The sequence below is a fragment of the Jaculus jaculus genome, chromosome 14 (assembly GCF_020740685.1).
Source record: "Jaculus jaculus isolate mJacJac1 chromosome 14, mJacJac1.mat.Y.cur, whole genome shotgun sequence".
NCBI classification, from domain to species: Eukaryota; Metazoa; Chordata; class Mammalia; order Rodentia; family Dipodidae; genus Jaculus; species Jaculus jaculus.
In genome coordinates, this window is record NC_059115.1 from 10466098 (window position 1) to 10493641 (window position 27544).

The window sequence follows — 27544 nt, forward strand, 5'->3', positions numbered from 1 at the left end:
ATAAACTATCTTACTGTATTCTGTGCATAACAAATCATTTTATAGCTATCACCGTACCTGATTTTGAGGTATTTTACAGCATTGACCCTAAAGTTTTTCTTCTATATTTTGTCAATATAACTAATTGTTTTGTACCATTGCTCATCTTTTTTTCAGTTAATGAATGGAAATTGTGCACAGGTATTTTTACATTACTGTATTGTAACAGGTTAGTGTATAGCTAATTCTTTGTACAATTTAATTAGTTATATAAATTTCAGAGTGATATATTTGTCATGGTTCACTTCAGTAAATACATGTATGGTATACAAGTTTTTTAGATTGGCTTACACATTAAGGGGTAGGTGGTGAAAATTGTCTACACAGTCGAGTTGCTGAGCAACGGATCATAGTCGTAAAATTCAGGAAATAGAGGGAAAGAGAGAGGAAGGAAGAAGAAGAAAGCAATGAAAAAAGAAGAGAAGACAAAGGGGAGGTGGGTTATGACTTCTCATTCTGCCCCTGTCACACACTTCTCCCTGGCATGTTTCATGGTGGTTGTTCTACAACTATCCTCGATCACATCACACTCTCCAGATTAAGAATCTGCTCATATGAGCCTGATGAGAATTGTACAATTACATTCAACCCACCATGGTCTTAAAGAATATTTCTTTACTGGTTTTTGAATGTTTTATAGCTGTATGATTATATGAGCATGACAAAATAATTTTGCCATACCCAAATAGTACATATTTATACCTGAGACATTAATACTTGAGAACCATAATGTAGTGCAAACTCCCTATATCATTGAAATCCCATAAAATGATACTTCCCTGGTCACTCTGACAATCAAGAGTGATGTGGAACCAAGGGATACACCTTTGGCCACTCTGTGGAAATTAAAAGATGAGTTTACACAGAATATCATCTAGGAAATAACTCATACCAAAGGAGGCCATTGTCTGGGGGATTCCTTTAAAGAGAAGAACCATGAAGTTGGCCCAGGTCAGGCGCTTGACAATCAGATCTGTGGGCTTCACCTGTCTCCCCGAGAAGTCATTGAGAACAAAGTAGCCAAGGCAGGCGCAGTTCCCCAGGACTCCCAGTGCCGTCTGTGACAGGAACATGATCCCCATGGTCAGGTTTATGGGGGACATCTGTCACCTTCCATGATTGTCTCTCAGCATCAGAGGCACAGGACTCTTCACTGACAAGCAGGGCTACTTCCAGTATGACAGTAAAATATTCGATCCACCTGTAATCATAACTTCCATTAACAAGTGATAATAAATTTACCTTTCCTCATATGTTTCATAGTATTTCCTGGTTTTTAGATATCAGTCTTGTTATTGCCATGAAACATAAACCATATATTGTTCATGCTATGTGTCAAGGGTTTTTCATCATGTTTTAAAAATAATAGCTGACTTATTTAACAATACCTTGTCCAAAGTTTCAAAATGAGAGATTTATGATGAGTGAAAATATGCGTCATGTTTTCTAGAGCCACCATAGGCAAACAGTGCAGAGTTGCTGGAATTCAAATGTCTGCAACAAATGAAATAACAACCCTCAGAATGTAGGAAAGATGATTTTTTTTTGTAAATAATAGTTATTTCAATTTATGCACTTTCTCCTTTTATGAAATATTTCTTAAGTATTGTTTTGTAAAACTCCTTGAGCTTCCTTTTCTTGTTTGGTTTTTTGAGGTAGGGTTTCACTCTGTACTTTTTTTTTTTTTTTTTCCTTTTTTAATGTGGGATCTCACTGTAACCCACGCTGACCTGGAACTCATTTTGTGCTTCCAGGCTGGCCTTGACCTTGCAGCAATCCTCCTACCTATGCATCCAAAGTACTCATATTAAAGGCATGCACCTCCATGCCCAGTCCTTGCACATATTTTTAAGTAGTGTCTTAATTATGAAATGATCTGCTGGCCAATTCCATAATTTTAAAATGCAAGTAGCAAAAAAAAAAAAATAGTAGGGCTGTACAGATTGTTCAGTGGTTAAAGATGCTTTCTTGAAAGCCTGATGGCCAGGCTTTGACTCCCTAGTAACCACAGAAAGAGAGATGCACAAATTTGTGGGTGCATCTGGTGACCATTTTTAGGTCCAAGGGGTTCTTATGAAGCTTTCTCCCTTTCTTGCAACCAAATAACTATTTTTTTAAAAGACAATAGTGATACATTATAGTAATTTTGATAGTTAAATGGTTAGTAATAGTGTGGATTGAAACGTGGGTTGAAGTTAGGATGGCATACATGATATGTAATGGTTTTTCAATATTTTCATTCATTTATTTGCCAGGAGAGATGAGAGAGAGAGAGAGAGAGAGAGAGAGAGAGAGAGAGAGGGCGAAGAAGAGAGAAAAGGAGAGGAGAGGAGAGGAGAGGAGAGGAGAGGAGATGGAAAGAGAATGTGCATGCCAGGGCCCACCAGCACTGCAAACAAACTTCAGTTGTTTGAGCCATCTTATGCACGTAGCTTGACTTGGGCATTGGGAAATTGAGGAGCCTTAACTGCTGAGCCATCTCTCTAGACCTAAAGTGTTATTCTGTAAACCTAGAAAACCATTTCTGCTGCATAAAACTTCTCCAAATTATAGGAAATATAATAAATATTGCTAGTATTATATTTACTACCCGACAGTACCAAAATATCTGAGACATTCGTTTGTACCAAGCACTGAAAAGATTGGAATTGCTTGAGCAGCCAGTGCCCTTGGAAACCAAAGCTGCAGAGATGGAAACATATTAGCCTCACTATGTCAAACTAAGCCTGGTGATGGGTGAGAAACCTCACTGGGATCATTGCAGTGGGAATCTTTCAGAGTCTGCTTTTATGTACATATTTATGAAATTGAATTCTTGTTTCTGTTCCTGACCTCAAGGATGACTTAAAGCCTGTCACTATGCCAACTGGAACTTGTGATACCAGGGTAGAAATAAATGCTGTTGTCAGCCGTGTAATGTGTGGTCAGAAAATCCAGGACCCTGAATCCAGCCTCCTATACACTATAGGAACAGCTCCCATCAGTCACTTAAATCTGCCTGTTATTCTAGCATCTCACTCAATAGAATATGACAGGAGCCCAGCAGTAAAGAAGAGAAACTGAACTCTGAAGCACAATCACACACATTTTTGTCACTGAGACAATCCCCTTACCCTTGTTTCTTCAAAGGAAATCACAGTGAATCCCTTTGCTAAGAGCTTCAGAAAGGAAATTCCAGAGTCATTCTCTTTCTACCGGGTTCCTGCAAGGGGTGAGCTCAGACCCGAGGTCAGATCCTGTTCTCTGTGTGCATTTGTCTCTAAGAATGTGACCATATCTGAGAGCAGCTCTCACCCAGCTCCACTGCACTGTCTTACTGTCTAAGGCTGGGAAGTGGGGATAAGAAACTGACCTGCAATCCGGGTGTGGTGGTGCACTCCTTTAATCCCAGCACTCACTGGAGCTATAAATTTACCTCTTAGGATTGTCTTTATTGTGTCCCAAACTTTTGGTATGTTGTATTATCATCAACATTTGATTCTATGAATTTATTGAATTCCTTTTTGATGTCTTCACTAACCCATTCATCATTCAATAGTATACTGTTTAGTCTCCATGAATTTCTTTGTGCTCTGTAGTAGTTCTTTTTTAATATTTTATTTATATTTATTTATTTGACAGAAAAAGTCGGAGTGACAGACAGAGAGGAAGAGAGAGAGAGAGAGAGAGAGAGAGAGAGAGAGAGAGAGAGAGAGAGAGAGGGATGGAGGGAGGGGAAAACAGAAAATGAGAAAAAGAAGGGGACGCCAGGGATCCCAGCCACTGGAAATGAATTCTAGACATATGTGTTCCTTGTACTTCTGTCTAACATGGGTCTTGGGGAATCAAACCAGGGTCCTTTGGCTTTGCAGGCCAATCCTTTAACCACGAAGCCATCTCTCCAGCCCTCTGTAGTAGTTCTTATTGCTGATTTGCAGTTTAATCCCAGTGTGTTCAGACAGAGTACAAAGGATTATTCAGTTTGCCCATACTTGTTAAGATTTGCTTTGTGTCCTAATATATGGTCTATTTTCAAGAATGTTTCATGTGCTGCTAAGAAAAGTGTATGTTTTGCAGCATTTGGATGGAATATTATGTAGATATCTCTGAGGTCCTTTTGTAATTTGACATTATTTAATCCAGATGTCTCTCTGTTTATTTTTTGTCGGGATGTCCGGTCAGTTGATGACAATGGGGTGTTGAAGTCGCTCACTACAACTGTATTTGGTGGTATTTGTGACCTTATGTCATATAGTGTTTGTCTGATGTAATTGGGATTCCCTATGTTAGTTGCATATGTGTTTAGGATTGTAATATCCTCCTGTTGGAGTGTTCCTGTAATCAGTAATAAATGACTTTCTTTATCTTTCTTCACTAATGTTGGTTTCAATCTATGTTGACAGATATTAGGCTAGCAAACCCTGCTTGATTCCCAGGCCCATTTGATTGAAATACTATTTCCAATCCTTTCACCCTAGGACAGTGTCTATCTTCTATTAAGAGATGAGTTTCCTGGAAGAAAGAAATGGCAGGATCCTGCCTTTGAATCCAGTCTGCAAGCCTGTGTCTTTTGGTTGGGACATTGAGGGGATTGTTAGTAAGAGTGATTGTTAAGAGGTACTTAGTTATTCTTTCCATTCTTCTTATCTTATAATGGTTCCTGTTTTCCCTTTACTCACTTGTTTTAACTATTATTTCAGTGTCTCTTTTTTTTTCTATTTCCTCCTGTGTGTGTTTTGCTTTCTCTTCCATGTGAAGAGTTCCTTCATGTATTTTATATAGAAATTGTTTAGTTGTCATCAATTCTTCTAACCTTATTTTTGTGTGTGGAAGGTCCTTATTTCTCTATCAATTTGGATAGATATCTTTTCAGGAAAATGCAATATTGGTAGGCACTTGTTTTCTTTCAGAACTTGGAATACATCATTCCAAGGCCTTCATGCTTTTAAGGTTTGTGTTTAGTAATCTGGTGGTATCATCTTTTCAGTTCTTCTTTTTATTTTTCTTTTCTCTTCTCTCTCATCTGGCCTCTTCTCTTTTCTTCCTTTTTTTTTTCCCCTACCTCTTCCTTCCTCTCCCCTGCTCTTCCTTTCTTTCCCCTTTCACTCCTCTCCTCTTCTCAATGAGCACATGAGTACAGGATCCTTCTACTGTGTGGCCCAGAGGACTATTAGGAAATCATTATGGATATTTCTTAGGGTAAGCAGATGTAGAAAGAACAGACTCACATGTACTCAGTAACATTACATCTGAATATTTCAAACTTAAAGATGTCAACCATGAAAAAAATAGAACAACCCATTGCATTTGAAAGATATTAATAATAATGAAGCACTTTCTTTCTTTCTTTCTTTCTTTCTTTCTTTCTTTCTTTCTTTCTTTCTTTCTTTCTTTCTTTCTTTCTTCTTTCCTTCTTGTTTTTCTTCGAGGTAGAGACTCACTCTAGTCCAGGCTGACCTGGAATTCGTTATGAAGTCTCAGGGTGGCCTCAAATTCACATATATCCACTTACCACAGGTGGCCAGTTGAAAAGGGAATTTTCCCCTGAAACCTCTTTGCACATGGGATGCACACAGAGAGCACTCCCGCTTCAGGGCATATCCTCCCACTAGTTCATGATAACTAGAGGCACCTCACAGACACTCCCCATTTGTCATGGGTCTCTCCTAATGAGTTCCTATTTATTTATTTATTTATTTTAAGGTGGGGTCCATTCTAGTTCAGATTATCCTGAGTTCCCTATGTAGTCTCAGGGTGGCCTTGAACTCATTAAAGTAGTACCTATGCCTGCCAGGTGCTGGGATTAAAGGTGTGCACCATCATCCCTGTCTCCTAATGAGGTTCTTAAATGTCATCAGTTTGACAACACAGACAAACCGTCATAAATCAAAAACTCGTAATCTTTATAGCAAAGATATCTCCTTATGTCATGCTTACTTTCAAAATCAAGATAGCTACAAGTTCCCACATGATGCTCCAACACGATGAGAATATTTGGATGAAAATGTACCATAACTACAATCACTCCACATAGTCATATGCAGTGTAATAACCCAAAGCCCCAGAGATGAAAATTCAAATTTAAGATACTATGGAGTAAACACCTTAATTCGTTACACATAGAGTACTCAATCTCCTTCACTTGATATGCAAAAGATAAAGATTTGGAAGAAAAAAGTGACATTCACAAAAAAAGTACAAAATCATTACTCGTAATATCTCTTAGCAACAATTAGCATGATATAGTTAAAGCAATTCCTTCATAACACTTGTAAATCTGTAGGATAAGTATTTTAAAAATATTTTATATATTTATTGAGAGACAGGGAGGGAGTTAATGGGTATACAAGGGCCTCTATCCACTTCAAAGGAACTCCAGATGCATGCACCACTCTGTGCATCGGGCTTATATGGATAGTGAAAAATCTAAGCAAGGTCTATAGGCATTTCAGGAACAGTAGTAATGAAGAAAACAAGGGTGGGTTAACTGCAGCAACATTGAGATAAGTTCTCTTAGAGGTAAGCAACCAGTGCTGACTTTACCTCAATACATTTATAACTGGTCTGTCCTCAGAAGTTGATGCCCACTCTGGGGAAGGATCTTAGCTCCTCACAACTACTGTATCCTGGAAATAACATCACAGACCTGCCCAGAGTGATGCACATGAATTTCTCCAAGATTCATTCAGGTTGACAATGAGACTGACCATCACACCACTCTAAGTGAATTTCAACATCAATAAGATATTCCATCATAACATTTTCCTTGTAATATTGTCAATTGTATGTTTATTGCTTACTCATTGATAGGACAAAATACTTGAGTAGAAGTCACATCAGGAAATAAAATGTTGATTTAGATTTAAAATAACAGAGGATAGAGTTTTATTTTCTTTTGGCAATAGACTAGCCTATATATATATATATTTTTTTTTTGTATGAGAGAGTGAGAGGAGAGAGAGAGAGAGAAAAAGGGAGAGAGAGAGAGAGAATTGACACACCAGGGCATTCAGCTGCCACAACTGATCTCTAGACATGTGAACCTCTTTGTGCACATGAGCAACTTGTGTGCTTGTATCCCCTTGTGTGTCTGGCTTATGTGAGATCTGGAGAGTCAAAAGGAATCCTTAGATTTTGCAGGCAAGTGCCTTAACCACCAAGCCATTTCTCCCGACTGAGGATAGAGTTCTGAATGTTACAGAAAAAAAAAAAACAACCCTGGAAGTAGGATGATCAAACAGATCATAGTCATATAATTCAGGAAGAGGAGGGAAAGAGAGAAAGAGGAGGGAGAGAGAGAGAGGGAGAGAGAGAGAGAGAGGAAGAAAGAAGAAGAAAAGAAAAAGGAAGAGAAGAGAAAGGTGAGCAGTGTTATGAATTCTTGTTTTGTCCCAGCCACACACTTCTTCCTAGAATTTTTCATGGCAATGTTCAACAGCTTTCTGTGATCACATCACAATCTCTAGATTAAGAGTCTAGATATATGAGCCTGTAGGGAGAATTTTATTTACATTCCACACACCATGATCATAATATATATTTCTTTACTGGTTTCTGGATGATTATATGAGCATGACAAAATAATTTTGCCATACTCAAATAATGCATATTTATATCTGAGACATTAATATTTAAGAAACATATTTCAGTGCAAACTCCCTATATCATTGAAAGCCCATAAATTGTTAGAAAATGATATTTCCCTGGTCACTCTGACTCTAGCCCATCATTTTTTTTTTTTTTTTGGTTCCTTTCATCTGAATGAATCTGACACTCAATTTCCCCTTTCTTCCCTTTTTAATGATAGCTAAACTAGTGGAAGTTGAGCGATGCTTAACCTTTGCCAAGAGATGTTTGACTGAAAATTCCAAACTAATTGTTCCAAAATATATATAGCACAGTATTTAAATTTCCTTAGTAGTGCAACATTTTTCATGAAAACCATCGATAACAATCGTGTGCATTTGCACACTGCTTTAATTATTGCCTGGTGTGAAGAATATATGAGAGTGATGTTAGGGGTATATTCTGGCTAGGACCAGTGCTTAACGTGAGTGGTTCATTTGGAGAACAGGATAGCCTGGAGGATTGGCACAGGCAAGTAATATCCCTCTTAGAGTTCTCCTACGACCTGAAGGCCATGGGTTGTTTAATATGATCAAGTACAGCAGAAGTTAGAAACCTTGGTGTACTGGCTGAGGAGCAGGAAGGGGCAGAAGGCTGGGAAGCATGCAGACATTGCAACACTTGCATTGACCAGCCACCTAGCAGTTACATCAAAGAAAGCATAACATAAACCTAAGATGGCAGAGATCATATATAAAAGCACAAAGCTGCTCACCAGGGCAAGGATGCTCTGCGTGGCTCTGGTCTCAGGTGATGACTGAGGAGCCAGAGAGCTGTGAATGTGTTGGACCCTCTGCTTGTGCTTTGTGAGCATAAGGACCATGGAGCCACTGGCCCACGTCATGATTCCCAAACACACGACATCAATGGAGGCAAATAAGATTGAATAGAATATCCTTGTTAGACTCGGAATATCTACAATAGGACAGTATACAATTCCAGTAAATCCTGTGCTATTTTTTGTCCCCAACATATCTGTCACAGTTGTGGGAACACAGGCATTTATCAGCAGTTGCAGGACCCAGCACAGACCCAAGGAGGAACCAATGACCTTGGGGGCTCTGAACTTGAGCTGTCCCCACTTGGAATTGCTGGGGCTGATTGTGATGACCTGAAAGACACTCAAGAGTGATGTGGAACCAAGGGATACTCCTCTGGCCACTCTGTGGAAATAAAAGATGAGTTTGCACAGAATATCATCTAGAAAGTAAGTCATACCAAAGGCAGCCATTGTCTGGGGGATTCCTTTAAAGAGAAGAACCATGAAGTTGGCCCAGGTCAGGTGCTTGACAATCAGATCTGTGGGCTTCACCTGTCTCCCCAAGAAGTCATTAAGAACAAAGTAGCCAAGGCAGGCGCAGTTCCCCAAAACTCCCAGTGCCGTCTGTGACAGGAACATGATCCCCATGGTCAGGTTTACGGGGGACATCTGACACCTTCCCGGAATGTCTCTCAGCATCAGAGGCACAGGACTCTTTACTGACAAGCAGGGCTACTTCCTGTATGACATGTAACATATTCCATCCACCTGCAACTAGAACTTCCATTAGTCAGTGATAATAAAATTTACCTTTTCTCATAAGTTTCATAATATTTCCTAGTTTTTCAGATGTAGGTAGGTATTAGTCGTGCTCTTGCCATGAAACATAAATAATACATTGTTCTTGCTATGTGTCAAGAGGTTTCGTCATGCTTTCCATCAAATATCTGACTTAAATTTAACAATTACCTGTCCATATTTTCAAATTGAAAGATTTATGATGAGTGCAAATATGCGTCAGGTTTTCTTGAGCCACGCTAAGAAAACATTGCCGATTGACTGGAATTCAAGTGTCTGCCAGAAATGAAATAACAACCCTCAGAATATAGGAAGGAAGATTGTTTTGTCGGTAAATACTAGTTATTTCCATTTATGTAGTTTCCCCTTTTTTGAATTATTTCTTACGTAGTTTTTTAAATTCCTTGAGTATGCGTCCTTTTTATTTTTTTATTATTGAGCTAGGATTCTCACTCTCTACTCTTTTTTTTTTTTTTTTTCCTTTTTTAACGTGGGAACTCACTGTAGCCCAGGCTCACCTGGAACTCACTTTGTGCTTCCAGTCTGTCCTTGAACTTTTATCAATCCTCCTACCTATGCCTTCCAAGTCCTCATATTAACGGCTTGCAGCACCATGCCGAGTCCTGGTACATAGTTTTAAATATTCTTTAGGTTACGAAAGTGTCTGCTGCCCAATTCCATATATTTTAAACTACAAGCATCATAAGATAATAGTTGGGCTGTAGAGATTTTTCAGAGGTTAAAGATGCTTTCTTTCTTATTTATTTATTTATTTATTTGAGAGCGACAGACACAGAGAGAAGGACAGACAGAGGGAGAGAGAGAATGGGCGAGCCAGGGTTTACAGCCTCTGCAAACGAATTCCAGATGCGTGCACCCCCCTGTGCCTCTGCTAACGTGGGACCTGGGGAACAGAGCCTCGAACTGGGGTACTTAGGCTTCACAGGCAAGTGCTTAACCACTAAGCTATCTCTCCAGCCCTAAAGATGCTTTCTTGAAGGCCTGATGTCTTGAATTTGATTGCCTAGTATCCACATAAAGGGAGATGCATAAATTCGTGTGTGCATCTGGAGTTCATTGTCAGGGCCAAGGGGTCCTGATATAGCTCTCTCTCTTTCTTGCAAACTAATAAATAAATATTTTTAATAGGACAATAGTGAAAAATTATCCTAAATTTGAGAGTTAAATGATTGTTAAGGTGTTAAGTGAAAAGTGCCTTGATATTAGGATGGCGTACATGATATGCAAAGATTTCTAAATATTTTTATTCATTTAACTAAGTACATAGGTAGAGAGAGAGAGATGGACAGACAGAATGTGCGTGTCAGGGCCTACCACCACTGCAACCCAACTCCAGTTCTTTGAGCCATCTTGTGCATCTACCTTTACTTGGGCATTGGGGAATTGAAGAGCCTTAGCTGCTAAGCCATGTCTCTAGCCCTAAAGTGTTATTCTGCAAACCTAATAAGCTGTTTCTACTATATGAAACTTTTCTAAACTATAGGAAATGAAATAATTATAGCTAGTATTATATTTACTACCTGGCAGGACAAAAATATCGGAAACATTCATTTCTATCAAGAATTGAAAAGGGTCGAATTATTTGAGTAGCCAGAGCCCTTGGAAAACAAAGCTGCAGAGATGGAAACATTTTACCCTTACTATGTCAGACTAAGTTTGCTCACTGGGATCATTGCAGTGGAAATCTTTAAGAGTCTGCTTTTAGGTATGAAATTATGAAATTGAATTCTTGTCACTGGTCCTGTCCTCAATGATGACAGAAACCCTGTCACTGTGCCAACTGGAACATGTGATTCCAGGATAGAAATGAATGCTGTTATCAGCCCTGTAATGTGTGGACTGAAAATCCAGGACACTGAATCCAGCCTCCTATACATTACAAGAATTGCTCCCATAAGTCACTTAAATCTGCCTGTTATTCTAGCATCTCCTTTAATAGAATGTGACATGACCCCAGCAGAAAAAGTAGAGAAACTGAACTTTGAAACACAGTCACACACATTTTTGTCACTGAGACACTGCCCCCCACCAATCCTTGTTGCTCCTAAGGAAATCACAGTGAATCCCTTCAAAGAGCTTCAAAAAGGAAATTCCAGGGTCAGTCATTCTCTTTCCTACTGGATTTCTGCAAGCAGGTGAGCTCAGACCTGTGGTTAGATCCTTTTCTCTGTGTGCATTTGTCTCTAAGCAGGTGACCATATCTGAGAGCAGCTCTCACGCAGCTTAACTGCAATGACCAACTGTCTAAGGGTAAATGGGGTTAAGAAACTCACTTGCAAGCTGGGTGTAGTGGTGCCCACCTTTAATCCCAGCAACTCGGAGGCAGGAGTAGGATCACTGAGAGTTCAATGCCACTCTGAGTCTACATCGTTACTTCCAGGTCAGCGTGCACCAGGGTGAGACGCTACCTCAAAAAACCAAGGAACAAAATGAAGAAAGAATCTCAGTTTCTGATGCCTTTGTGAGATCACGTATGTCATGGAGATTCAGGGGTCAGAGACACAGCAATCCCACACATACTAAGGAAGAACTCAGTATCTCAGTGCGAGGCTTTCATATACTGAGACCTAATCTCCCTTGTGATCAAGGTGATCATGTCACAGGAGACAGTGATGACAGTGTCTGTTTAGGGAGATGACATCAGTTCTTGAAAAAACTTCTTCCTGTCACTAACTAGAAGAAACTTCTGTGTCATGAGCTCCTGTAGAGGGTTGGGCTTTTCCTCCGGAAAGTTAGCATCCGAGTGGGTGTGCAAGGAATGGCAGAGTCCAAGGATTGGGTTCTGATTAAGGGGAGTGTGGGTAAAAGGATGCTGTGACTTGACTTTATGTTCCCCAGGAGTCAGTCTCCCTCATTACACTTAATGTACAAAGTGCCAATGCCCAGACCATGTTTGAAACAATCTACTTGGGTCTGTGAGGCTCACAATGTGATTATCCAAGGGCTAAGTTCAGGCCAGTGCTCATGTCATAATCTCCCATTCTGGTTCTAAGGCCATGTTCTGACTTCCAATTGACTCTTGCCCATCACTATATAAGAAGAAGTCAGATGTTTGCTCCAGAGAGTGTCTTGGCATCAGAGACATTTGACACTTTTCCTATCTACCAGAGGAAGTGCCAACCTACTGCTGTGGCTCATGGTATGCACCTGAAACTGTGACGGCTAGGATGGGTTATAGCAGCCTCAGGCTCTTCAGAGTTCCCACTGGATTCACTTTGGCTGGGTTGTAGTGTCAATATCTGATTAGATCAGATTATTTAGCAAAATTATTTAATTTAATTTAATACTTTTACTTTTATTTACCTGCATGAAAAGAGAGATTGAGAAGAGTGACAGATGGAAAGGATGGGCATGCCAGGACTTCCAACAGCTGCAAATAAACTGCAGATGCACAAGCCAGCTTGTGTATCTGGCTTCACATGGGCTCTGAAGAATAAAATCTGGGTCATTAGGCATTGTAGGTAAGTATCTTCTTCAACAAATGGTGCTGGACCAACTGGATAACCATATGGAGGAAATTGAAACTTGATCCGCACATTTTGCTGTGTACTACACTCAAGTCTTAATGGATAAAAGACCTCAATAAAATACCAGAAACTTGGGTAGTACTGGAAGAAAATATAGGAAGTACTTTCCCTGATATAGGAATGGAAAAAGATATCCTAAACAAAACACCAGTAGCACACTATCTTAAATAGTCACTCAACCAATGGGATCATATGAAGCTGAAGTGTTTCTTTACAGACAAGCACACAATAGGAAAGCCAATACATTACCCACAGAATGGGAGAAAATATTTGCTGGCTACCCAACTGACAGAGGCCTAATCTCTAGAATTTACAAAGAACTCAAACACCTAAACAGTAAAAAGTCAAATACCCCACTCACAAAATGGGGCAAAGAGTTGAACAGGCAGTTCACAGAAGAACAAATACAAATGGCAAGCACACACTTAAGAAAATGTTCATCATCCCTAATCATCAGAGAAATGCAAATTAAAACAACTATGAGATTCTACCTTACTCCAGTATGGATAGCAAACATCAAAAATGCAAATGAAAATAAATGCTGACAAGGATGTTGAGAAGTAGGAACACTCATCCACAGTTGGTGGGAATGTAAGATTCTAAAACCACCTTGGAAAGCAATGTGGAGAACCCTGAAAAAGCTGACTATAGAGATACCAGCAGACCCAGTTATTCCCTTACTGGGTAACTACCCTAAAACCTTCAAACCACAGGCCAGAGAGATCTGCTCAACCATTTTTGTAGTGGCTCAATTCATAATAGCCAAGAGCTGGAATCAATCCAGATGTCCATCACTAGAAGAATGGATAACTAAGATGTGGTATATCTACACAATGGAATTCTATACAGCAGTAAGAAAAAAATGATACAGAGAAATTTGAGGAAAAATGGTTGAACCTGGAACAGGTCATTCTCAGTGAACTTAAACAATCACAGAAAGAAAATCACTGCATAGTCTCACTCATCTATAGCACCTAACCTGAATCTCCCCAAGATACCTTACATGCCCAGCAAGCATCTCATGGACTAGACAATAGCATGGGTGGGAAGGGAGGGTAGGGCAATGGAGGGGGCACGAAACACAAATCTAGACCCAAATGGCAATGGCGCCATAAAATTCTGCATCCTAAAAGGCAGACCAAATGGCTGAACCTTCACCAGGCCATTAGAGAGAAGACCTGAGCAACATGACACTGGAGAAGGTATGATGAAGATTGACCTTAATCTTCTAGAGCTTCTCTCTCTCCTCCCCCCCCCAATCTCTTTTCTCTCTAACTCTTTTATAGTAGCTATTTTTTTTTCTTCCTTTTCTTAGTGGGCAGTGACCTGTAACTCCTTGTACCAGCATGTGGCTATCATCCACAAAGAGTTTTTGATCAGAGAAACCTACAAGGATTCCTAAAAGAAAAGCAGATTTCTTTCAAAGTACTTGATGACCCACCAAAAGTTAGTGGTATATCCCTACTGCTGAAGACGCCTTATGTGGTTGACACATAAAATGGAATTGCATGGCTGGAAGCTGGAAGAGAGTCAATCCCCAGACAGATAGTGTGTCTAGTGCCAGAAGGTGCTACATGGGCGACTGGGGGAAATGACCAAGATCTGTCCAAGTAACTCATGGTCTTACCTATTTAGCAACAAATAACCTGATGTGATGCTCACACAAGTGCAATAGAGGTGGACTGCCATGGTGGGAAACCACGTGCTCTTGATTCGGCTAACTGATCCCCCCAGTGGTACGGGACCCATAGCTGGTTTTGGGAACCAAGTCAGAACCACATCCAAAAATAAGCCTGCTCTTCATTATCAAGTTACCACCAATCGTGGGCTACAAGAGGGCCTACACCTATTAAATTTTTTATAAATAAGTAAGGGTTATCTCATTTGTCTGGTGCTTACTCTCCATTGGAGAATCTGCTTCTCTTTTTCAGATAGATCTAGGTCCTAAGGAGAGAATCACCCCATCATACCTCAAAAGAGCCTCAGCTGAAACTATAAAAAATTGGCAAAACAAGCAAGGGTGCTGTTTTCATGGTGAACTGGGTAGCAGTACAAGGGTGAAGGAGATCAACACAGAGAAAAATCAACTCCTACCAAACCAGACAGCCAGAGATCCAGAGGTCCCAACACCTCATCATAGAAGTAGACCAAAAATGAACCCAACATGGCTCAGGTAAGTTTTGCATAAGAGGAGGGGGAAAGAATGTCAGAGCCACACTTGGGGTCATAATATGAAGATATATTTATCCTACCATTAACTGTGGGCTAACTGCAGAATGCATGACCCATATACGTCAACAAGGAGGGACCAAGGAGAGCAGGTAGGTCATGGATGATACTAACAATTGTACCAAATTTACTGTATTCAGTGAGTACAAAACTAATTAATAATAATGATAAAAAACAAAAAGAGACTTATCATAGGAAATGTTAGAATCAGTCTATTTTCTAACAATAGCAGGTGACTTTACTTTCTATAACCTGCTTCACTATATATTCCACTGACAACCTCCATTACTCTGAGAGGTAGAAACATTTCTGATGATAGCAATTGTCTGTAGATACAATCAACATCCTGTAAATCAAATAAAGTTTTTGTTAGATTCATGAATATTTAGAGTCTAATACTTGTTATTCAAGAAGTGAGTGTCTACCCATGATCCCACACCAGAGTTCATAATGGTGTGACTTTCACCACCCCACTTTCCTATAAGTAGGGCCTGACATTCCAACTACAGAATCGTCTCCTTAAGTAACTTGTACAGCAGCTTATACTACACTGACTCACACCACTAACTGGTAACTGAGGTGCTCATGTACAGGATACACTTTGGAGGACAGAGATGCATGTGGAGATTCTTACCTTCAGGTTTATCTCATAGTGTAGGCCATGTTTAATGAACACCCCTTGATCTACATTGTCCTCATGTCTGTGAGACAGTATAAACTCTGTTGAAATGTCACTTCCCAGGTTTTGCATTTTTCCATCCTGACACCCAGTCCACTTCATTGTATGCCTCTGTGTATAGGACTGAAGAATAACCACCTCTATGCTGTCTTTTGTCAGGGGATTGGCCCAATCCCAACCCTCCAATGACTAGTGTTGAAGAGGAAAAAATTATCTAAGAAGTACTTTACAGTCCTGTGATATTGCCTCCCTCCTGACCTGAGATTATCTGATTTCTTGGTACAACAATGACAGTGCCTAATTGTGAAACTTAAAAAAAATCTCAAAAACTTTTGTCTCTTTTACCAATTACCAGACACAATTACTAGTGATAAGTCAGTATATCCCAATGAGTTTTGAGACTAGTGAGAGAAATTTGTGGCATCCCATGGACACTAACAGTTCTCCTGGGGGGTGAGGGGTGATTAGGACATAGTGTTATGTTGGCCCAAGTCTCTGCTAAGGGAGCAAACACTCCTTAATTATGTGCTTTCCTGTTACGATATCACAAAACATTTAAATCTGTGATCCTGGAGAACCCACAGAAGTACTTTACTGAAAATATGGAATGATGAATTGGGTATTACAAAAGAACTAGGGAATGAGTCTTGTTATAGAATAAGATGAATTGGGAAAGGATATTCAAGCCCACGTTCAAGAAAGAACTAAAAGGCTCAAAATATTTTAAGATTATTACTTTTAAAGCATTTTAAGTCATCATTATATTTAGGAGCTATGAACTCCTGTCCACAACATTAAGAGTATTCTTTTTTTTAAAAAAAATTATTTATTTGAGAGTGACAGACATGTCCACTTTGACATCTGGAAATGTGTACTTCACAACTGCCCTCCACTTTATCGTTTTTTAAAAAAATTCTTTTGTCATTTATTTATTTATTTATTTATTTGTGAATGACAGAGAGAGAGAGAGAGAGAGAGAGAGAGAATGGGCACACCAGGGCCTACAGCAACTGCAAACAAACTCCAGAGGCGTGTGGCCCCTTGTGCATCTGGCTATCATGGGTCCTGTGGAATCGAGCCTCGAACTGGGGTCCTTAGGCTTCATAGGCAAGTGCTTAGCTGCTTAGCCATTTCTCCAGCCCTCCACTTCATCTTTTTTACTATTCACTCCATATGGCTTCTCATAAAATCAAAGGCCAAGTCCAGATGTCTGAGGAAGAGATGGAGATAGATAGACAGATAGTGAGAGAGACAGAGAGAAGAGATAGTAGAGACTTAAAAGGCAAATACCTATACAGTGTTTTTAAGAAGGACATTTTCAAGGAACAATTTTGAAGGATGATTCATTCAGAGGTTGTCTACTCTAAGATGTCTTCCTAGAATTGAGAGTTTCTTTCCTCTGCTATAATGTCATGGTCTCCAAAACCACTGCTTAATACTGAGTGCATCAACATTTTGATGTAATGGATGAAGGATGGGAGGAATCATGTGGCATCAAAATAGAAGAAATACTACTTTGCAAGGGGAGTGCTGTAAGGGAGGAAAAGAAGAGAAAGGAAGATTATTATGAACATATATATATATATATATATGTTACTGCCATTGTAGAAGTTGGCGTTATCTTGAGCTTATTACAGACAATGGTTCCAGCATAGTTACCTAAGTGTCCCTGTTTGTTCATCCAGCTCTGTGTGGATACTTGGGAACTGAACCTGGGTGATTAGGCTATGCAGACAAGTACCTTATCTGCTCAGACATGTCTCCAGGCCCCTGGTATATAAATTTTAAGAATATGTATCTTTCTTATTGTACTTTAGAACATCACAAGAGATAGTACAAACCCTTCACATTATTATCTCAGAAAGGTACATTGTATCATATAAGTGTTACCATAATGTTGGAAAATAGTTGAGGACAAAAGATATAAAGATGTCTTAGGCATTGCCTAAACTTCTCAAATATGAAGTTCAGGAAGCTCTAGCTGTATGGAATGGATCTGAAGAATTGACATCACTGAGCATATAATTGAGAGGTAGTTGTCACTCCAGGTGGGCTGACATTAAAGAGCACGTTCTGTCAGATGCAAAGCCATTCTCAGCCTGGGCGCTGTGGAGTTGTTCAGAGTACGCATGGTTTATTGTATAGCTATAAAGGATCATAAACATGGAAGAGGAGTTGGTAAATCTCCAGATGAATGAAGTCATGGGATGGACACAGAGCAGGGAGCAATCTTAACGAGGAGAAGAGATTTCATCAGGGGTGATTTCAAAAACACATCCTGAAATTCCTGTAGACAAAAGCAGGTAGAAGGCTTGAGAGATGGCTTAGTGGTTAAGGTGTTTGCTTGGAAAATTAAGGTCCCAGGTTCAATTTCCCAGAACCCATGTAAGCCATATGCAAATGATTAACATGCATCTGCAGTTCATTGGCAGTGGCTACATACTCTGGCACGTCCATTTTCTCTCTCCTATTTCGTAAATAAACAAAATTAAAATATAAAATAGTAGTTTAAATGGAGGTACCTCAGTTAGGAAGATGAAGTGGACAAATTTATAAAAATTATCATGAGAAGTGTCTTGAAATCTTGTGGTTTTGGTGGGTTTTAATCACTGAGATTGATGTCTATGTACAAAAATTATTTTCATTTAAATGTAAACATTGGACAGGAGAGATGGCTTAGCAATTAAAGTTTGCCTGCAAATCCTTAGGACCTATATTCAATGCCCAGTACCACATAATCCATATGCACAGTGTGGTGCATGCATCTGGCATTCACTGGCAGTGTCCAGAGTCCGTGGTGTGCTAATTACATCCCCCACCTTAATCTCTATGTGCCTCTTTCTCTCTCAAGTAAATAAATATGGAAAAAAATTAAAACATAAACATTGAACCAGATGCTTCTGCTGCCCCATAATGTGTGGGTTCTCTATGGCAACGTTCCATGTAAGAGCACTCAGGGGTTCCTCATAGTCCTGTGGGCCTGAGAGAGACACCAAGTGAAGTCTGCCTTCCTGTCCTTTGGAAGTGATTGTACAAGGACACGCTTGTAATAAGCATGTCTTCTTCCTCCAACTTTTCGTGTATATAGCTTGGGAACATCGAAACATTTATGCTTTCCCTGTTTTTAGTTCTTCCTCAGTTTGTGATTCTTGAAAGCTTAAGGTCGCCGGTTCTAGGCTCGATTCCTCAGGACCCACATACATCACATGCACAAGGTGGCTCATGTATCTGGAGTACATTTGCAGTGGCTGGAGGCACTAGCGTGTCCATTCTCTCTTTCTGCCTCTTTCTCTCTCTGTCTTCACTCACAAATATGTATTAAAAATACACAAGAAAAATTTAAGTAAAATTTGGGGTTCGACAGATGGCTTAGTAGTTAAGGTGCTTGCCTGCAAAGCCTAAGGACCCAGGTTCGATTACTCAATACATACATCAGCCAGATGGACAGAGACGTGCATGCATGTGGTGTTCATAAGCAGTTGATAGAGGGTAGGTGGTTGAATTTGATTGCACACTGTTATAGAGCCGAGAACTCTATATCCTTGCTGTCTGTGGGTGAGTGCTGCTCTCTGCCCCCAGGGCCTCTGTGCCTCTCTTGCCGGATACCTACTGCATGTCAGAGCCAGCGTGGGGCATTTCACAGACACTCTGAAATAGTACTGACTTTTTTCTATTCACATTTTTTCCTTTTTAATATTGATAATAATATTTTCCTTCTGTGATTTTTTATTGAGATCATACTTTGCATGGACACATCATGTGCTGGTACCACCTGTTCCCTTCTCCCAGCCTTATTCCACTGAGTGCCCTCATCATTGGGATAGCTGGTATTCACTATGGTGTACCCTGCTACTGGAGAAAGTTAAGCACACCTTTGTAAAGGGAATTTAACTTATTTATTTGGAAGAGATAGAAGAGATAGAAGAGAGAGAGAGAGAGAGAGAGAGAGAGAGAGAGAGAGAGAGAGAGAGAAAGAGGCAGACAGACAGACAAAGAGAGGGAGAACTCCAGAGCCTCTGTTCATTGCAAACTAACTGCACATGCATGTACCACCTTGTGCTTTGGATTAATATGGATACTGGGGAATTGATCTGACGATGTTAGGCTTCACAGGAAAGTCTCTTAACTGCTGAGACATCTCTCTAGCTTCAAGGTTCGGCATTTCTAAGGGTCATAAATAAATGAAGATCCTTGACACGTGTCCCATGGCAAACTAGTTACATCTCCAATGAAATCTTGTCACTATAAAGTGCCATATTTATGGCTCCCAGGGGCTACAGAGTAGACAGTTTTCAGATCAATACTCTGTGTGTAAGTCTGCCTTCTGTTCCTCAAAGGGTAACATTTACCTCAGTGTAAAGCATGGTGATGCCCTTACAAGGTCACAAAATGCCTTGCCTTATTTGGTAATTTGTTCAAAATAAAATTGTTTTCATAATCTCACTAACTGTCTAGTCCACAAACTTATAATCTAAAATGCCTGATTGGGGCTGGACAGAATGCTTCCTGGTTACCGAGCTTGCTGGTAAAGAGAAAGATCGCAGGTTCAGTTCCCCAGGACCACAAAAGGAAGGATGCAAAAGGTGGCACATGCATCTGGAGTTTGTTTGCACTGGCTGGTACCCCTGTTGCTCACATTTTCTCTCTTTACCTTCCTCTTTCTCTCTTTCAAAAAAGTAAATAAAATATCTACATTATGTATGATAAGGCTCTAGAATAAGCTATTCTGAAGAACAGTAGTCTATCTGTAGAATTCTGAAACTCCTAATGTGCTCTCAAAAACAAAGTGGGTGAGAAGCAAAGGACTAATGGTTGTTACCTTAATGTTATCAACAGACATTCTCCCCAAAATAGAAAATCACAAACCAATATCCTAAACAGTGTATGTGTGATAATTCTCAATGAAATATTTCAAGCTTCATGTTTCAACTATATAAATGGAGGCAGAGACCTCTGGGGTTCACACTCAGTCCACTCCATTGCACTTCATATACTCCTGGTCCTTGATTGATACTGTCTCTAAAAAATTAGATGGCCTTGATGAGGAAGAAACCCAAGGTTGGTCAGTGGACACCACATGAATGTATACATGCACACACACACACACACACACACACACACACACACACACACACACAATCAAATAGCATTTTTCATGCAAATTTACACAGGAATGTTTCATTCTACACAAATCAATCAATGTAACAGGTCACATAAATGGACTCCAACACAAAAGAAAGGTCATCATAATTGTTGCAAAGAGCTCCTTCTTCCACAACCAATACTCATCCAATATGAAAGCCCTGATGAAAGAGGGAACACATCATTATCACATATGACCAAGATGATATACACTTGCAGTAGAATGGCAAAATAAAAAAATATCCCCACAAATTACAAGCATCCCTATGCACAAATATCAAACTGTTGAGGAAGAATTCAGAGAACCAACCTCACAATGACCTCAAGAAATGAAATGACTTGCAGTTTGTCAAACCAAGGAGCTAGAGACCTGTGCAATGAAAATTTCAGGAAAGATAGTGTGGAATGAAACTAGATGGAAATATCACATGGTCATGGATTGGAAGAATTAATATTGTACAACTGACTATCTTACCAAAACAAAGTATAAGTTCAATACGTTTATCAAAACTTCAGTGCAATTTTTTGTGTGACTAAATGAAGCTCCCTGTTCTTTTGGAAGCATAAAAGCTATTAATGTATTCTATGCATAAAGAATGATTCTGGAGGTATCACCATACCTGAATAGAGGCATTTTACAGCATTGACCCTCATTTTATTTCATTCATAACTGTTTTTAACTAGTGAATTTAACTGTACAAAATAATGGTTTCATTTTCATACACTTACAATGTACTTTGATAATACTTATATCCCCATCGTGCTCTCTTTCCCCCATCTATATTCCACCTGGTCCCCTTCCTTTCCCCTAATACTTCCTTTTGTATTTTCATAGTTTTTCTAGATTACCCATATGAGAGATAAAACATCAATGCTTGTCTTTCTGACAATGGCTTATTTCACTTAACCTGAAGTTCTCCAGTTGTGTTTGTCAGACTCTGTTCACTATGACCAAATACTTGACATAAATCATCAAAAAGAATAAGAATTGATTACAGCTCATGTGGGTCTGCAGAGATATATTTTGTCAATATATTAATTGTTTTACACCATTGCTCATCTTTTTTAGGTTAATGAATGGAAATTATGCACAGGTACTTTTAAATTACTTTATTGTAATAGGTTAGTGTATAGCTAATTCATTGTTCAATTAAATTAGCTATATAAATTTCAGAATGCTATATTTGTTACGGCTCACTACATATATACATATATGGTATATACAACTATTACATTGGCTTACACATTAAGGGCAAATGGTGATTATTATCTGCACAGTGGAGCTGCTGAGAAGCCAGTTGTTGCTCAGTTCATAAAGCAAGATCTCTCAGCAGACTCATGCTAGTGTTTGAGGCCAGAAGATTTGTGGATAGTGACTGGTTTTCAGCCCACATTGGAAGCCTGGATGAGCTAGATTCTGCTATTGACAAGGGATGGGTTAGCAGCAGCAGCATCAAGATAAGTGCTCTCACAGGCAAACAACCAGTGCTGATTTTTCCTCAGATATATTTATAGCTGGTCTGTCCCTAGAAGATGTTGCCCACTCTGGGGGAGGGTCTTCTTTCCCCTCAGCTATTGCATCCTGGAAATATCATCACAGACCTTCCCAGAGTAATGCACATTAATTACGCCAAGATTCAATCAGATTGACAATGAGATTGACCATCACACCACTCTAAGTGAATTTCAAGTTCAATAAGGTATTCCATAACATTTTCTTTATAATATTGTCAATTGTATATTTATTGCTTACTCATTGATAGGACAAAAATACTTGAACAGAGGTAACATCAGGAAATAAAATCTTGATTTAGATTTAAAATTACAGAGGATAGAGTTTTCATTTCTTTGTGACCACAGACTAGCCTTTTTTTATGTGAGAGAGTGAGAGAAGAAAGAAAGAGAGAGAGAGAGAGAGAGAGAGAGAGAGAGAGAGAGAGAGAGAGAGAGAGGGAGAGGGAGAGAGAGAGTGCTTGTGTGTCTGGCTTTTTTGAGGTCTGGAGAGTCAAAAATGGATCCTTCGATTTTGTAGGCAGGTTCCTTAACCACTAAGTGATCTCTCCAGCCTGAGGCTAGAGTTTTGAATGTTAGAAAAAAAAATCATTTTGTATGAGCAAACTGATCATAGTCGTATAATTCAGGAAGAAGAGGAAAAGAGAGAAGGAGAGAGAGAGAGAGAGATGAAGAAAGAAGAAGACAGAAGAGAAAAAAGGAGAGAAGAAAAAGGGCAGGAGGGCTATGAGTTCTCGTTTTGATGTTAGAGGTATATTTTGGCTATAATAGGTGTTTAATGTGAGGGGTCATTTGGGAAATATAACCTCTCCCTGGAATGTTTCATGGTGGATTTTTCGCAACTTTCCTCGATCAAGTCACAATTTCTAGATTAAGAGTCTGGACATATAAGACTGATGGGAATATTTCATTTACATTCAAACCACCATGGTATTTATGCATATATCTTTACTGGTTTTTCAATGTTCTATATCTGGATGGTTATATGAGCATGAGAAAATAATTTTGCCATACCCAGATAGTACATATATATACCTGAGACATTAATACTTGAGAAACATAATTCATTTCAAACTCCCCATATCATAGAAAGGCCATAAATTGCCAGAAAATGATACTTCACTGGTCACTCGATTCTAGCTCAATTTTTTTTTTTTTGGTTCCTTTTATCTGAATGACTTTGACACTCAATTTCCCCTTTCTTCCCTTTTTAATGAAGGTCAAACTAGTTGAAGGTGCATAACCTTTGTCAGTATAAGAGATGTTGGACTGAAAATCCAAAATTGATTGTTCAAAAATAAGATAGCACAATCTTTAAATTTAATTAATACTGTAACATTTTTCATGGAATCTATTGATAACAATCATGTGTGCATTTGCACAATGCTTTAATTACTGCCTGTTGTGAAGAATATATGAGAATGATGTTAGGGGTATATTTTGGCTATAATAGGTGTTTAATGTGAGGGGTCATTTGGGAAATATAATAACCTGGAAGAATGGCATCGACAAGTAACATCCCCCTTAGACCTCTCCCACTAACCAAGGGCCATGTGTGGTTTCATATGAAAAATTCCAGCAGAACTTAGAAACCTTGGTGTACCGGCTGAGGAGCAGGAAGGGGCAGAAGGCTGGGAAGCATGCAGACATTGCAACACTTGCATTGACCATCCACCTACTAGTTATATCAAAGAAAGGGTGAAATAAGCCTAAGATGGCAGAGATCATATTTAAAAATACAAAGCTGCTCACCAGGGCAAGGATGCTCTGGGTGGCTCTGGTCTCAGGTGATGACCAAGGAGACAGAGAGCTGTGAATGTTTTGGACCATTTTCTTGTGCTTTGTGAGCATAAGGACCATGGAGCCACTGGCCCACGTCATGATTCCCAAACACACGACATCAGTGCAGGCAAATAGGATTGCATAGAATGTCATTGTTAGACTGTGAATATTTACAGTAGCACAGTATACAAAATCTCTAAATCCTGTGCTATTTTTTGTCCGCAAGATATCTGTCACAACCGTAGGAACAGAGGCATTTATCAGCAGTTGCAGGGCCCAGCACAGACCCAAGGAGGAACCAATGACCTTGGGGGCTCTGAACTTGAGCTGTCCCCACTTGGAATTGCTGGGGCTGATTGTGATGACCTGAAAGACACTCAAGAGTGATGTGGAACCAAGGGATACTCCTCTGGCCACTCTGTGGAAATAAAAGATGAGTTTGCACAGAATATCATCTAGAAAATAACTCATACCAAAGGCAGCCATTGTCTGGGGGATTCCTTTAAAGAGAAGAACCATGAAGTTGGCCCAGGTCAGGTGCTTGACAATCAGATCTGTGGGCTTCCCCCGTCTCCCCGAAAAGTCATTGAGAACAAAGTAGCCAAGGCAGGCGCAGTTCCCCAGGACTCCCAGTGCCGTCTGTAACAGGAACGTGATCCCCATGGTCAGGTTTATGGAGGACATCTGTCACCTTCCCGTAGTGTCTCTCAGTATCAGAGGCACAGGACTCTTCACTGACAATTAGGACAGCTTCCCTTATGACATGCAAAATATTCCAGCCACCTGTAACCATAACTTCCATTAATCAGTGATAATAAATTTACATTTTCTCATAGGTTTCTTAGTATTTCCTAGTTTTTCAGATGATATTTTTCATATAGATATTAGCCATGTTATTGCCATGAAACATAAACCATATATTTTTCATGCTGTGTGTCAAGGGTTTTTCAGCATGCCTTACAAATAACATCTGAGTTTAATTTAACAATACCTTGTCCAAAGTGTCAAATTGAGAGATTTATTATGAGTGCAAATATGTGTCAGGATTTTTAGTGCCACCTTAGGAAAACAGCACAGATTTGCTAGAATACACTGTCTGCAACATATGAAATAACAACCATCAGAATATAGGTAAGAAGATTGTTTTCTTGGTAAATACTAGCTATTTCAATTTATGCTTTTTCTCCTTTTATGAATCATTACTTAAGTATTATTTTAAAAAACTCCCGGGCTGGAGAGATGGCTTAGCGGTTAAGCGCTTGCCTGTGAAGCATAAGGACCCCGGTTCGAGGCTCGGTTCCCCAGGTCCCACGTTAGCCAGATGCACAAGGGGGCGCACGCGTCTGGAGTTCGTTTGCAGAGGCTGGAAGCCCTGGCGTGCCCATTCTCTCTCTCTCCCTCTATCTGTCTTTCTCTGTGTGTCTGTCGCTCTCAAATAAATAAATAAATAAATAAATAAATAAATAAATAAATAAATAAATAAATAAATAAAAAGAAGGGAGAGGTCGCTAGTCCTGCTCCAAGATGCACATTACATTAAAAAAAAAAAAAAACTCCTTGAGCATCCTTTTTGTTTGTTTTTTTGAGGTTTCACTCTCTCCTTTTCCTTTTTAACATGGGGTATCACTGTAGCCCAGGGTGACCTGAAACTCACTTTCAGCTTCTAGGCTGGCCTTGAAGTTGCAGCAATCCTCCTGCTTATGCTTCGCCAGTACTCATATTAAAGGCATGCACCACCATGCCCAGTCCTTGCACATAATTTTAAATAGTCTCTTAATTATGAAATCGTCTGCTGGACAATTCCATATATTTTAAAGTGCAAGTGTAAAAAGACAATACTGGGGCTTAGTGACTGTTCAGTGGTTAAAGATGCTTTCTTGAAAGCCTGATGGCAGGGATTTGACTCCCTAGTAACCACAGAAAGCGAGATGCAGAAATTGGTGGGTGCATCTGGTGTTCATTTTTAGGTCCAAGGGGTTCTGATAAAGCTCTATCTCTTTCTTGCAACCTAATAACTATTTTTTAAAGACAATAGTGATAAATTATAGTAATTTTGATAATTAAATGATTAGTAATGGTGTTGATTGAAAAGAGGCTTGACATTTGGATGGCATACATGATATGTAATGGTTATTCAAAATTTTATTTATTTATTTGCAAGGAGAAAGGGAGAGAGAGAGAGAGAGAGAGAGAGAGAGAGAGAGAGAGAGAGAGAGAGAGAGGGAGGGAGAGAGGACAAGAGAAGACAAGAGAGATGGAAAGAGAATGTGCATGTCATGGCCTACCACCACTACCAACCAACTTCAGTTGTTTGAGCCATCTAATGCATCTACCTATCCTTGGGCATTGGGAAATTAAAGAACCTTAACTGCTGAACCATCTCTCTGTCCTAAAATGTTATTCTGAAAGCGTAGAAAGCCATTTATGCTGTAAAAAACTTCTCTAAATTATAGGAAGTGTAATAAATATAGCTAGCATTATATTTACTACCTGACAGGACAAAAATATCTGAGACATTCATTTCTACCAAGCATTGAAAAGGGTTGAATTGCTTGAGCAGCCAGTGCCCTTGGAAACCAAAGCTGCAGAGACGGAAACATTTTACCCTCACTATGTCAGTCTAAGTTGTCTGATGGGTGAGAAACCTCACTGCAATCATTGCAGTGGGAATCTTTCAGAGTCTGCTTTTATGTATGTAATTATGAAATTGAATTCTTCTTTCTGTTCCTGTCCTCAACGATGACAGTAAGCCTGTCATTATACCAACTGGAACATGTGATTTCACGGTAGAAATGAATGCTATTGTCAGCCCTGTAATGTGTGGACAGAAAATCCAGGACACTGAATCCAGCCTCCTGTACACTATAAGAACATTCCCATAAGTCACTTAAATCTGCCTGTGTTTCTAGCATCTCACTCAATAGAATGTGACAAGACCCCAGCAGGAAAAGCAGAGAAACTGAACGCTGAAAGAAAATCACACACATTTTTGTCACTGAGACAACCCCCCGCCCCTTCTTTCTTCAAAGGAAATCACAGTGAATCCCTTTGCTAACAACTTCAAAAACGAAATTCCAGGGTCAGTCATTTCTGTTCCTACTGGATTCCTGCAAGAGGGTGAGACATGAGGTTAGATCCTTTCCTCTGTGCGCATTTGTCTCTAAGAATGTGACCATATCTGAGAGCAGCTCTCTCCCAGCTCCACTGCACTGTCCTACTGTCTGAGGCTGGGAAGTGGGGATAAGAAACTGACCTGCAATCCGAGTGTGGTGGTGCACTCCTTTAATCCCAGCACTCCTTGGCAAAGGTAGAAGGAGGATCAAGGAGTGTTCAAGGCCACCCTGAGACTACATTGTTAATTCCAGGTCAGCCTGGGCCAGAGTGAGACCCTAACTCAATAACCAAAAAAAGAAAGAATAAGAGAAATAAAGAAATTCACTTGCTAAAGCT

At 39.6% G+C, this 27544-nt stretch overlaps 2 protein-coding genes across 2 annotated transcripts; both read right to left on the minus strand.

Annotated features, from left to right (window-relative positions):
* Positions 1-8176: 8176 nt before the first annotated feature.
* On the minus strand, positions 8177-9073 carry LOC101611962 (vomeronasal type-1 receptor 4-like). Its single transcript, XM_004672730.2, has one exon. The coding sequence runs from the start codon at positions 9071-9073 to the stop codon at positions 8177-8179; it is 897 nt and encodes a 298-aa protein (XP_004672787.2).
* Positions 9074-23836: 14763 nt separating this feature from the next.
* On the minus strand, positions 23837-24778 carry LOC101611671 (vomeronasal type-1 receptor 4-like). Its single transcript, XM_004672729.2, has one exon. The coding sequence runs from the start codon at positions 24776-24778 to the stop codon at positions 23837-23839; it is 942 nt and encodes a 313-aa protein (XP_004672786.2).
* Between the last annotated feature and the right edge of the window lie 2766 nt (positions 24779-27544).